The 14,375-nt window shown below is 40.1% G+C and overlaps 1 protein-coding gene across 4 annotated transcripts in view; it reads right to left on the bottom strand.

The window, feature by feature from the left end:
* Nucleotides 1–227: 227 nt before the first annotated feature.
* dnaaf11 (dynein axonemal assembly factor 11) overlaps nt 228–14,375 on the bottom strand; it is an 89,526-nt gene continuing 75,378 nt past the window's right edge. For 2 of the 4 annotated variants that reach the window (XM_087986453.1, XM_087986454.1), the window contains one exon: nt 229–564. In XM_087986453.1, the coding sequence (XP_087842579.1) occupies nt 378–564 (187 nt within the window). In that variant the 3' untranslated portion in view covers nt 229–377. Of the gene's footprint in view, nt 565–14,375 lie in introns of all 4 variants that reach the window. The other 2 variants (XM_087986455.1, XM_043689401.2) reach the window with 2 other exon arrangements.

The raw sequence follows: 14,375 nt of genomic DNA, 5'->3' as shown, positions 1-14,375 counted from the left end.
CCCAAAGACACAATCCAAGACATCATGGACCCTGGCACCTGGGAGGCAACACACCAACCATGAGTCTCAATGCAGCGAAGCCTTGATTGGGTAAATGGTCTACTCAACCTCCTATTACAAATAATTTTTATAATTCTTTTTTCTATTTGCATTTTGTATATCTAAAAAATAAACTAATTTGCTTCTCTCTCGTTAATATAGGAAAACATTTGTCAATTAATAGTAAACAACAACATAGCCAGACAGTTCTAGTAATGGATATCTTTATGGTTATTACTGCTTAAACATAATATAGTTTTAACAATTTAGTTAAGTTTACAGATGAATTGTGTAGAGGAATGACACTACAATCAGATGATCCTGATTCAAAGCTATTTTTAATCAACTAATGCTGGAACTTCAGGGTTGTCCTGGAAGTCATCACTGTTTCTTTCTGGTAACTTCAGTTGATGGAATTTGATGGGACCTTGAGCAACTGATTTCCTCTCTGTCACTATGTTCGTCAAATCAACACACCGGTGCTTGCTTGGATCCACTTCTAACTTCTCACTGTGTTGTGTTGTTCTGTGGAGTAATAAGATGTTCAATATGATCATTGCACACTTTAAAATTCTCTACTGGTCTTCTACATTTAAGTAGGTTTTGTTGCACTATTCCGAGCTCTGCCATTGGAATCATATTACATTTTAAACACATTATAGCTGTAAATTGATTTAAAACATTGCATGCCTACGTTTTCAAAACTGTTACGTATAAATGACTTCCCAATGGACACTTCACTCAATGTAGTCAGTCAGTTAGATACTGTACTGAACTGGTTGTTGGTATTAGGAGTGACAACTCATAGATGCCATCTTTAAGGATCTGCCTGTCCCTTGGGATAACTTTGTGTGCAATCAGTTTCAGAGTGATATTGATTATAGCATTTCTGCTTTTTCATGTCATAAACATTATTTACATGAAACACAGGAAAATCATACTGAATATTGGAGCATTTAAAATTGGTGCGTCAAGTACTTTTCTTGTACTGCCTGTTTATATATTAAAAAATTTGTTTCATTTGGCCTAAATGTCATTCATGAAAATTGGCTTGGCAAAAGCCTATATCAACATGCTCATCAAAATGAACAGAAATAATGTTTATTAAAGCCTAAGAAGGAATCACTACAGTTCTGCTTGGCTGGTTAAGACAGTACCAATGAGTTGCCAGGATTGGCTGTGGAAGCAGGTGGGAATGGAAGAAAACAAAAATTACTTGAGTCTGAGGTGGTAAGCACTTCAGAAGCACTAAGCAGAAGTGGACAGCTCACATATTTAATTCCTGTCAAGAGTTTTAAATTAAAAGGAATTATTAAAAAGAAAAGTACAATTTTTTTAATGGCAATTTACTTAAGGAACACTGCTGTAGACTGTATGTGCATTTGGTATCAGGATAATTTCATTTCAGGTGTGAATCTCAAAACAAGCTGTGGGTCACTTATCAGCATATTCAAGAAGACTAACATAGGAACAGAATAGGCCACTTTGCCTTTCCACCCTCTCTCACTATTAAATGTGATTATGGCCTATTGTCTGTAAATTACCACAAGCTACCTTTAATTCAGCTACTTATTAAGAAAGCTCTCAGACAATCAAATACTGAATCAATTACTTAAACTTTATTGCATGTAGCAATCAAAATAAGACTCCTGAAGTAAGCTAAGCCTCACAGCCACACCTAGCTATTACCCTATTAATGACGGAATTTAGCTATGATTCCAATCAACAACATTTGTCTTTGATATGCCCAGATCCTTGTACAGTGTGCTTCTCCAGAGTAGTGCTACTGAAGAATTTCAAAGTTAAATTCTAATAGGATTTTCTGTCTAGTGAAGTCTGTGGTGTGAGTTTATCAATGATCCTTTAGATCCATTCATCCACATCACTTACTAGATTTCTAAAGTCATCAAGTCTGTAGCTTGCCTTTTTATCAGGAGTAGCTTCTCTGTTCCATTGTACATTTGGTGTTAGTTGTCGCTTCAGAACACAGCCAATGCTGCTATTAACTCCTTAAATTCTTCTGCTGGGCAATTATTTGTCCTTGTGGCATAAGACAGCTAGTTATCAAGAAGTTGTTAAAACAGTGTATCTAGCTTCAATTCCTTCTTTTCTAAGATATGGCTAATGGGCATATGCTTTTAATTCCTTGTTATATTATCTCAAGAAACAGTTTATTCCAGAAAGTGGTTTTACTGATTTTTAATCCTTGAAAAGTTAGTTCGGAAGATTACAGTAGATCTGCAATCTAACACCATAAACCCACCTTTGCTCCATACCCCTTAATATCTTTATTTAACAAGAATCTACGAATTTCAGTTGCAACTTGAATAGCTGATCTAGAATCAACTGTCATTTGCAAAACAAGAACTCCAATTTCTACCACCATTTGCACAATGTTGAATTTGTACCTACAATTCATTCCTTAAACACGACAGATAATTTGTATCTGGGACACATTTCCTAACCCAATTCTTTGCACTAGCATTTACTCTCACATTGTTTATTTCTCTCTATTGATATCATCAATGTCAGTTTTAGGCAGTCACTAAGATCACCTTTACAGCATTCAAATCAATAAGTGTGTGGTTGGAATTGTTTCTGATGCTGTGGAGTACTCTTAGTAATATTGCTGAATTCAGCATTCAACTTTACATATTTAGCTCCCTCATTTTTCATGATCTGATATAAAGTGGGACAAACAGTTTGTGTGTTTAGTTCAAAATACATGAATTGTAGTGCTAAGCATTTATGGCAGGAACTGAATAAAGCCATAAGTTAATAATAGGTGTCAGGAATTGTGTGTGATGATTTCCTTCCTATCAAGGTGCAAACTTCCTCGGTGTTCCAGTTAGAACTATTACTTATTTGCAGCATAGAAACAGACTATTTAGACCAACAGGTCAATTCAGTTCTGAAGAAAGGTCACTGGACCCAAAACATTAACTCTGTTTTCTTTCCACAGATGCTGCCAAACTTGCTGAGTTTTTCCAGCAATTTCTGTTTTTGTTTTCTATGCCAGTATTTGTGTACTACATAAGCCTCGTCATATCCTTCTTAATCTAACCCTATCAACATATATAATGTGTACAACATTGCCCTCAGGTGCTCATCTATCCTATCCCTGAATGCATCTATGCTAGCCACTTAGTTCATCCTTTATTCAAGTGAACATCATCCTAGTCATTCTAAGAAGTGTCTTGAGTTCCCTATTCGATTTATTCAAGGTAACATACAAACATAGGATTTAGTTTTGAAGCTTCTCCAGCATTTGATGGAATCATAGCTAATTTGGTCATGGTACCAATTCTGTAATCTCTCTCCATTTACAAAAGACCAGAGGTTCCAATGGGGAGATAGAGGTTGTACTAGGGTAGATTGGAGTTGTGCATTGGAAATTCTGGCACGATTAACTTTATAGGAATTGCCTCGAAAATTGAAATATCACTGGGGAAATTGCCCAGCCTCTGGAACCTTCTAATTAAGTCCCCGACTATGGGTCACACTTGGAAAGTTTAGAGAAGGTTACAACAGATAGGCATAATAGTTACTCAGGAACAATAATGGAATTAAAATTTGTTTTAACCCATGGGTAATAATGAAACTGAACCTTCAACTCAGCAATAATATACCTGTCTACCTCTACAACTCTCCTGACTGAACCCTGCTGAACCACACAGACACCCTGCCTGACCTGGTACCCACCACACTGACACTAATTAGATTACATACAGTGTGGAAACAGGCCCTTCGGCCCAACAAGTCCACACCGCCCCGCCGAAGCGCAACCCACCCATACCCCTACCCCTACATTTACCCCTTACCTAACACTACGGGCAATTTAGCATGGCCAATTCACCTGACCTGCACATCTTTTGGATTGTGGGAGGAAACCGGAGCACCCGGAGGAAACCCACGCAGACACGGGGAGAATGTGCAAACTCCACACAGTCAGTCGCCTGAGGTGGGAATTGAACCCGGGTCTCTGGCGCTGTGAGGCAGCAGTGCTAACCACTGTGCCACCGTGCCGCCCACGGACCTGACATTCTTGTCTCATTTGACACCACCGCAACAAATCCAACATGACACCATGTTCCACTGAACAACTGAACTTACATCCCCTTTCTTGGCTCACCTAGCACCCCTAACTCCTATAGATATACAAGCAGAAATTGTGCTATTCAAGTCCATCAAGACTGCTCTGCCATTTGATCATAGCTGATAAGTTTCTCAACCCCATTCTCCTGCCTTCTCCCCATAATGCTTAATCCTGTTACTAATCAATACCCTATCTATCTCTGTCTTAAAGCTACTCAATGATGTGGCCTTCTGTGGCACTGAGCACACAGATTCATCATTCTCTGACTGAAGAAATTCCTCCTTGTTTCAGTTCCAAAGGGCCATCCCTTTACTCTGAGGCTGTACCCTTGCATCCTAGTCTCTTCTGGTGTGGAAACATCTTCTCCATGTCCACTATATTCAGGCCTCAGTATTCTGTAACTTTCAATGAGATCCCCCCTCATCCTTCTAAACTCTGTACAGATCCAAAGATCCCATATGACAAGCCCTCCATTCCTGAGATCATTCTTGTGAATGTCCCTGAACCATTCTGATGGCAGCGCATCCTTCCATAGAAAGAGGGTCCAAAACAATATTCCAATCACAATCTGACCAGTGCCTATACAGCCTCACAGTACATCCCTGTTCTTGTATTCTAGTCCCCTCCAAATAAGTGCAAACATCCTGGTTGTAGGTTTGCTCATTGAGCTGGAAGGTTTGTTTTCAGATGTTCATCACGATACTAGGTTACATCATCAGTGAACCTCCGGTGAAGTGCTGGTGTTACGTCCCACTTTCTATTTATGTGTCTTGGTTTCCTAAGGTGGGTGATATCATTTCTGGTTCTTTTTCTCAGAAGATGATAGATGGGGTCCACGTTGATGTGGTTATTGATGGAGATCCAGTTAGAATGCCAGGCCTCTAGGAATTCCCGTGCGTGTCTCTGTTTAGCTGCCTGTATGATGAATGTGTTGTTCCAGTCAAAGTGGTGTCCTTCTTCGTCTGTATGTAAGGATACTAGTGATAGTGGGTCATGTCTTTTGGTGGCTAGTTGGTGTTCATGTACCCTGGTGGCTAGTTTTCTTCCTCTTTGTCCGATGTATTGTTGTTACAGTCCTTGCATGGTATTTTGTAAATGACATTTGTTTTGCTGGTTGTTTGTATAGGGACCTTTAGGTTCATTAGCTGCTGTTTAAATGTGTTGGTAGGTTTGTGGACTACCATGATGCCGAGGTGTCTGAATCGTCTGGAAGTCAGTTCAGAGATGTTTTTGATGTAAGGTAATGTGGCTAGAGTTTCTGAGAGTGTTGTGTCTGCTTGTTTGTGTTTGTTGTTGAGGAATTGGCACACTGTTTATTGGGTACCCATTCTTCAGCTGTTCATAGTTCCTGAGTGCTGCAGTGTGTTGTGGCTCGTTGAAACAATACACCGATGCAGCTCCGTTTGTGGGTGCTGGGATAATTGCTTCTGTAGTTAAGTGTTTGGTCTGTGTGTGTTGTTTTTCTCCTCCTCTTTTGTGAATTTTATGCCAGTAAGGATATTATTGATGCTGTTGTAGGTTTCCTTTAATTTGTTCAGTTTTGTAATCACTAAGGTGTCATCCATGTAGCTGACCTAAAGTTTGGGTTGGATAGTTGCGAGGGTTGTTTGTTTGACAATAAACACAGTCCATTGATTTCTCAACAACAAACGCAAACAAGCAGACACAACGTGCCAAGAAACTCTAGCCACGTTACCTGAAATCAAAGACATCTTTGAAATGACTTCCAGACTACTCCGACCCCTTGGCATCATGGGAGCCCACAAACCTACTAACACACTTTAAACAGTGGCTAATCAGCTTAAAGAACCCGATACAAAACAACCAGCAAAACAAACGTCATTTACAAAATACCATGCAAGGACTGTAACAACACTACATTGGACAAACAGGCAGAAAACAAACCATCAGGATACATGAACACCAACGAGCCACCAAAAGACATGACCCACTATCACTAGTATCCTTACATACAGACAAGGAAGGATACCACTTTGACTGGGACAACACATTCATCCTAGGGCAAGCTAAACAGAGATACGCACTCTAACCAGAACTCCATCAATAAACACATTGATCTATACCCCATCTACCATCCTCTGAGAAAAAGAACCACAAATGATATCACCCACCTTAAGAAGCAAAGACACAAACAGAAAGTGAGATATAACACCAGCGCTTCCTCGGAGGCTCACTGATGATGTTATCTGGTATGGTGATAAAACATCTGAAAACAAACCTTCCTGCTCAGCAAGCAAACTTACAACCTGAACCTCAACCTGAGCTCAACCTCAAATTTTCTCAAAAATCGCAAATGCCCTAAATTTCCTAACTGCCCACAGAACTTGCATGTTAATCTTGAGAATGTAAACTAGGACTCCTAAGTCTCTTTGTGCTTCAGATTTCCAAAGCCTTTCACCATTTAGAAAATTATCTATATGTCTCTTCTTATCAAAGTGCATAACTTAATTTTCCCACATTGTATCCCATCTGTCACCTCTTTGCCTACTCTCCTAGCCTGTCCAAGTCCTTCTACAGCCTCCCTGCTTCCTCAACACTACATGTCCCTCCACCCATCTATCACCGAGGCAATTGTGATATCTGAAAATGTAGCAAAAATGCCCTCGGTATTTTTCATCCAGATCATTGAGGTATAACGGAATAATTGACTCCTAACACTGATACCGTGTAAAACTCTGCTAGTCCCTGGCTGCCATCCCGAAAAATACTCCTTTATTCCCACTCCCTGCCTTCTGCCAGTCAGCCAATCTTCAATCCATGCTAGTACCTTGCCCTTAATGTTATTGCTTCTTAATTAGTAGCCTTGTGTAGCACATTGCCAAATTCCTTCTTGAAATCCAAAAAGATATTGCCCATCGACACTCTTTTGTCTAATCTGGTCATTACAACCTCAAGGAATTCTAACAGATTTGTCTTAATGAAGCCATGCTGACTCATTTTACTATGCACTTCCAAATACTCCATGATCTCTTCTTTAATAATGGACTCAAATCTTACTAACAACGTGCATTCTGCCTCCCTCCCTTCTTAAAGTGTTATATTACATTCGCAATTTTCCAGACAGGGACCTTCTCTGACACCACTGAATTATGACTATCAACGACCACCTGCCTCCACAATTTCCTCAGCCATCTCCTTCAGAACTCTGGGAAAATAGTCCACCTGGTCTAGATGATTTATCTAACTTTGGACCTTTCAGTTTCCCCAGGACTTTCTCCTTAGTGATGGCCATTGCACTCATCTCTACTCTGGACTTTCAAAGTTCTAGTATGTTGCTTGGTATTCCACTGTGAAAACTGATGCAAAGTACCTATTCAGTTTCTCCACCATTTCTTTGCTCCCCATTACTCTTGCCTCTCATCTATCCAAAAAACCTCACGTTATTTTCTTTATATTACTAGCTAGCTTACCCTCATATTTCATCCACTCCCTCTTATTACATTTTAAGTTGTTCTCTGCTGGTTTTTAAAAAGGCTTTCCAGTCATCTGGTTTTCCACTGATCTTCACCACATTGTATTCTTTCTCTTTTGCTTTTATGTTGTCCTTGGCTTTCCTTGTCAGCCATAGTTACCTCATTCTCTGCTTAGTATGCTGCTTTTTCTTTTGGGAAGGAGTTCTGCTGTGCCTCCTGAATTATCCCCCCAAACCCCTACTATTGCTACTCCTCCTTCCTCTGTGCTTGGCTCCCCATTCAATCAATTCTGGCCAGCCCCTCTCTCATGTCATTGTAGTTACCTTCACTCAATTGTAATACCATTACATCTGACCTGGCTTCTTCCTCTCAAACTGCTGAATGAGTTCTATCATATTACTGTGACAGCCCCCTAGGGGCTCCTTCACCTTAAATTCCATAGTCTGCCTCATTACATCTCTAAATCCAGAAGTGCCTATTCCCTTGTAGGATCTACCATAAGCTGCTGAAATAAAAAGAAAATTTCATTAATTCCACTTGGGATTTGCACCTAACTGGTTCTCACCTAATTGACACCCTAAACGCAGCTCACCTACCACTCTACCCACACATTCCTCAATTGTATTACACACTGAACTGTTTTCAGTAACTTTCAAAATAACTACAGGCCCTTTACATTGCCGACCACGGCATTAACTGTTGAAAATGAGAGTATGGCTTCTATGATCAGAATGCGTATCTGGCCATTTTAACTCACTGATTGCAAGGAGTATCAAACAGCATCTCAGAGCAGGATCAATGGGCATCAGCCACATCCCCCATTGTCCACAGACATTGAGAAAGTTTTGAAAATGTCAGATGCCGATCATCATGGAGTTCTCCGAGCCATACTTGACTTGAAATGCTAACTTAGTTCCAATTTCCCAAAATGCTTCCAAACCTGGGTATTTCCAGCACTTTGTTTTATTATTTCTCACAGTTGTTTGACTTTATATAAAGGTAATAGTTTATTGAATTATGCTTTTATTTCATTTTTGAAATGTAGCAACAGGAGTAGACCATACAGTTCATCAGCTTACTCTACAGTGCCTCACATTTATCTAAATTATACTCCTTCTGCCATTCCTCAGCCCATTAGCCCATGTGATCAAGGTCCCATTGTATTCTGAGGTAACCTTCTTGCCTGTCCAAATTTGGTGTTATCTATGAACTTACTAATCATACCTCCTGTGTTCACATCTAAATCATTTATATAAATGATGAAAAGCAGTAGACCTTGCACCGAACCCTGTGGCACACCACTGGTCACAGGTTTTCAGTCGTAGAACAACCCTCTGCCACCATTGTCTACCTTCGAGCCAGGTCTGTATCCGAATGGCTAGTTCTCCCAGTATTCCATGTGATCGAACCTTGCTAACCAGTCTCCCATGGGGAATATTGTCGAACGCCTTATTAAAGTCCATATAGATCATGTCCACTGCTCTGTCCTCATCAACGCTCTTCCTTACTTCTTCAAAAACTCAATCAGGTTAGTGAGATATAATTTCCACACACAATACCATGTTGATTATCCCAAATTAGCCCTTGCCTTTCCAAATACATGTAAACCCTGTCCCTCAGGATTCCCTCCAACAATTTGCCCACCACCAAGTCAGGCACACCAGTATCTAATTTCCTGGCTTTTCCTTACCACCTTCCTAAATAGTGGCACCATGTTAGCCAACCTCCAGTCTTCCAGTACCTCACCTGTGGCTATCGATGATACAAATATCCCAGCAAGAGGTCAAGCAATTACTTCCCTAACTTCCCACAGATTTCGAGGATACACCTGATCAGGTCTCAGGGATTTATCCACTTTTATGCGTTTTAAGATGTCCAGCACCATACCTGGATGTGTTTTGCTTTGTTTTTGTCATAAACTTCTGCTTGTTAAAACAAAACCTGCAATCTTGTGTGCTAATGTTTCAATGACAGAACCCCGTGCTGTGTTAAATTTTTAAAAAATGCCAGATTGCATTCTGGGATCTGACTTGTCTAGTAATGTCAGCAGCAGGGATTATAACACTGATTATTGACCTCTATCTCCATATCCATTGATGTAATTAGTCTCCAAAAACATATCAATTCATGACTTGAACATGCTCAAGTATTCAGGAATCTGTCATAATAAGACCTGTCCAACTATTTTCTCTCTCTTTGGCCTCTATCACTACATATCGTTGACTCCTTACACCCCTCCGCCTCCCCCCTCCACCCCCCCCCCACCATCACTGCACAAAAACCAACATTTTCCTAGTGACCATCAGCTCTGATGAAGGATCACTGAACCCGAAACATAAACTCTGCTTTCTCTCCACAGATGCTGCAAGACCTCCTGAGATTTTCACAATCTCTGTTTTTATTATTGACAAGATTTTATGTGACTCTACAGATGTTAAAGTCTTAAGTTGATCCAAGTACGACAAAAATAAAACAACTTCCTGTTACTACCTTCTCCAATATAAAAGCAAAATAGTGTGAATTCTGATAAAAATACTGTCGTTATGTCATCAACCTGAGACATTACATTATTTTTCTCTCTTAGCAAATGTTGCCTCACAGCAGCAGGATTTTCAGCATTTTCAGCTTTTATTCATTTTCCAATACATATTTGTCTGTTCTGATATTTTTTTTTTCATTTCTGATTGACATTGATGCCAATTTCAGTTCTGCTAAGATAAATAAGTTCATGGGCGAAAGTGGGTACTGCAGATGCTGGAGATTAGAGTCAAGATTAGAGTGTGTTGCTGGAAAAGCACAGCAGGTCAGGCAGCATCCGAGGAGCAGAAAATCAACGTTTCAGGCAAAAGCCCTGCATCATTCCTGATGAAGGGCTTTTGCCCGAAACCTCGATTTTCCTGCTCCTCGGATGCTACCTGACCTGCTGCGCTTTTCCAGCACCACTCTAATCTTAAATAATTTGATGCACCTCTTTAACTGATATGGTTTTTCTTTTACCATCTGGCTGCTTTTTAATATAATTTTTGGAACATTTAGGAAGATGTATGGCTTCCCTTTGCACAAACATATTAAAGATGTGTGTGGGGGGGGGGAAGAGGGAGTGGGCAAAGAATGCACTCTAATAATTATAAATGAAAATGAAGTAGTCTACAGGAATTAAGGAAAATTTTACTTTTATAAAAAATGGTGCTTTGGGAGTAAAAATATCTAATCACCAAGAAAGTTGAGAAGTATGCATGTAATATGTAGGGCATTACAGAAATACTTCACAACTTCAACAGCTGTACCAGCAAATATGCCTCATAACTCTCAAGTGTTATTTATTATTTGGATGACATAGTTTCTATGTTGCACTGGCTTTCCTTAAAATATCCTCAAAACTGCAATGCAGTATATCAAGAAATAAAACTGAATCCTACATCAGAAGTAGGGAAATTGATAATATATTAACTATATTTTTAAACATGTATTAATATTGAAATAACACTTTACATGTGATGTTAATATTCCAGCCAAATTAGGAGATAGAAAATGATTGCCACAGACTGTAGTTTCTTAAAGTATTTCATAGATGGCAGAGTCAGTATCCGTTAATAGATTAGTGATTGATGTCAGTAATTGTAGGCACAGTACAATTTTGCTGGTAGAAGCAAAAGGAAAGTACATTTCTTATTCATGCATTTTTATTAAAAAAAAGCTATTCAGTTGAAATACTGAGTGATATAAACGAACTGTAAAATGAACGTAAAACAGCTCCAGTAATTGATTACTGCCTGTGCGAAACCTGGTTATGCTTGGTTCTATTAATTTTTCTATTAGACATTATCTCACAATACACCCATAAATGATGACCTAGTTTTTCAACAAAATTAACTTCCTTCTCTATTACCTTCATACGGAGGAATCGCAAACTGATAGCCAAGAATATTAAATTGCAAAACACAGGTCAGAAGGTTTGATACTGAAACTATATTTGCAATTAGTCTTTGGTAAATGGGGGTCTTCACTGTTGCGAACCCTGCAATGACCATAACGACAACAGGCTGTTCCTTATATATACAGGTCGTCATGCACTACCAATTGAAAATAAGTAATTGTCTCCTTCCTGGATTTCTAGAGTACATGCCTTCCCCAATTTCTCCTTGTTTCTATATGCTATAACGATTCATTCCATTCATTACCAAGCTTTTGCATGGTATTCCTTTCTTCACTGTCAACTAGTTTCACATATAAGCCTAGAGTATAGCAAAGTAACAATATGCTTAAGCTTCACATTTATTTTCAAAGCATCTCATCCTAAGGAATCTTAATGGTCTTGGTCCTGAGAGGATGCTTCTCCTTGTAGGATTAACTAGAATTGAGAAACAAAGTTTAAGAATAATAGGTCTTAAGATGGAGATGAGGGCAAAACTTTTGACTTAGAGGATTGTTAGCCTATGGAATTCTCTTCCCAGAAAAGAGTGGTGGAGGTAACTAAATTTATTCATTGCTGAGTTAGATAGATTTTTGAAAAATGATCAAGTCAAGAGCTACGAGGAAGAACAGGCAGACAGAAAAACAGAGTTCAATTCACAATTCCATAAGCCATATCTTATTAAACAGCATAGCAGGCTCAACTGGCTGAATGGCTTACTCAGAGTTCTATCTTCCTATGCAAAATTTATAACATTTTGTCAGTCTTGAAAGCAGTGCAATTCCACAGCCATGTGCAAAGAAATTATCTCGTGACTGAGGTACTTAAACCAACTCAGACAGTTGCCATAAACCTAAATGGACTGGAAAGCCACTGAGTTTGCCCAAATATAAATGGGACATTGGGACGTCTCTATGATGTTATTACTGCCAGAAACTCTGTTTTCTTATAGATCAAGGATACAGATACATGGATGCTCACAGCAGAAACCACTGAGGAGCATTAACGGCTGATGCTGCTGTCTTCTGGATTGGCAGCACTTTTCCACCTTTCATTCTACAGTTTTTCAGGCAGGCTGGTCTGTCCCTGTTGATCAGCAGTGAGCATCTGACTATGCATCCTACAATATGACTGGTTAAAATATCTGTATGATAATACCTTGAAGTAATAGTAAACACAGTTATCCAAATAAGGGTGGAAATGACTGGAAAGCTGGGAGTTTATACTGGAAGATTCATTTCACAGAGTTGGTCCTATAAAAAATGGTAATCAAAGTTAGAGATGTGAAGTAGAAATCAGATGATTGTATTCACTGGTGAAGTGGTTGCAATAAATGAAATGGCTTTTTACTTGTACAAAAAGTTTCCAATTAATTGAGCACTAAGGAAGGGGTGCTAATCTTATAATCAGTTACTTTGGGGTGATAGACCAGAGTTGTGTGGTGGTCTTGCCCCAGTTTGACAGGAATAATACTGACCCTGTAGGCAGGAGCAGGGGAGGGCTGATGGGGGTGGAGGTGGGTGGGGTGGTGTTGGGAAAGGTGTTACACAGGCTTACAAAGCAAAACAATTTGAGGTATTGCAGGAGAACTATTTTGATAATGATATCCAGAAGAGACAGTGATCAAGCTTAGAAAACAACACAGCAAACATGGTCGGAAGGAAGAAAAATTTAAAAGGCAAAATTAATGACTCGTTTTCCTTATTTAAGACATAGAACAACAAAGAACAAAGAGAACAAAGAACAATACAGCACAGGGACAGGCCCTTTAGCCCTCCAAGCCTGAGCTGACACATTTTGCTCTTCCAAACTAAAACTATCTTCATTTACAGGATCCGTATTTCTCTATTCCCTTCCTTTTCATGTATTCATCTGGTTGCTTCTTGATTACTGCTGTTATGTGTGCTTCTACCACCTTCTGTCAGTGTATTCCAGGCACTCACAATCCTTTGTTGGAAATACTTGCCCCACACATCTCTTTTAAACCTCCCCCTCACACCTTGAACCTGTGTCCTCTCGTAATTGACCCCTCCACTCTGGGGGAGAAAAACTCATACTTCCCATTCTATCCATGCCATTCACAATCTTATAAATTTCTATCAGGTTGCCTGTCAACCTCCTGTGTTCCAGTGCACACAAACCCAATCTATCTAACCTTTTTCCATAGCTAAAATTCCCCCACACCAGTCAATATTCTGATAAACCTTTTCTGTACCTTCTCCAAAGCATCGATATTTTTCTGGTAGTGTGGTGACCAGAGCTAGGAGAAAGTGAGGACTGCAGATGCTGGAGATCAGAGCTTAAAAATGTGTTGCTGGAAAAGCGCAGTAGGTCAAGCAGCATCAAAGGAACAGGAGAATCGACGTTTCGGGCATAAGCCCTTCTTCAGGAATGAGGAGGGTGTGCCAAGCAGGCTAAGATAAAAGGTAGGGAGGAGGGACTTGGAGGAGGGGGATTGGGAATACGATAGGTGGAAGGAGGTTAAGGTGAGGGCGGAGAGGTCAGGAAGAAGATTGCAGGTCAAGAAGGCGGTGCTGAGTCTGAGGGTTGGGACTGAGAAAAGGTGGGAGGAGGGTAAATGAGAAAACTGGAGAAATCTGCATTCATCCCTTGTGGTTGGAGGGTTCCGAGGCGGAAGATGAGATGCTCTTCCTCTAGGCGTCCTTGGCAGAGTGGGAGGGGGAGTTAAAGTGTTCAGCCACGGGGCGGTTGGGTTGGTTGGTGCGGGTTGGTTGGTGCGGGTGTCCCAAAGGTGTTCTCTGAAACGTTCCGCAAGTAGGCGGCCTATCTCCCCAATGTATAGGAGGCCACATCGGGTGCAGTGGATGCAGTAACTGATGTGTGTGGAGGTGCAGGTGAATTTCTGACAGATATGGAAGGATCCCTTGGGGCC

Source organism: Chiloscyllium plagiosum, unplaced genomic scaffold, assembly GCF_037043375.1.
Source record: "Chiloscyllium plagiosum isolate Xiang-an unplaced genomic scaffold, Cpla_swu_hap1 HiC_scaffold_4, whole genome shotgun sequence".
NCBI classification, from domain to species: Eukaryota; Metazoa; Chordata; class Chondrichthyes; order Orectolobiformes; family Hemiscylliidae; genus Chiloscyllium; species Chiloscyllium plagiosum.
The sequence above is the reverse complement of the archived record's forward strand: the minus strand, read 5'-3'. Positions and strand labels throughout refer to the sequence as shown.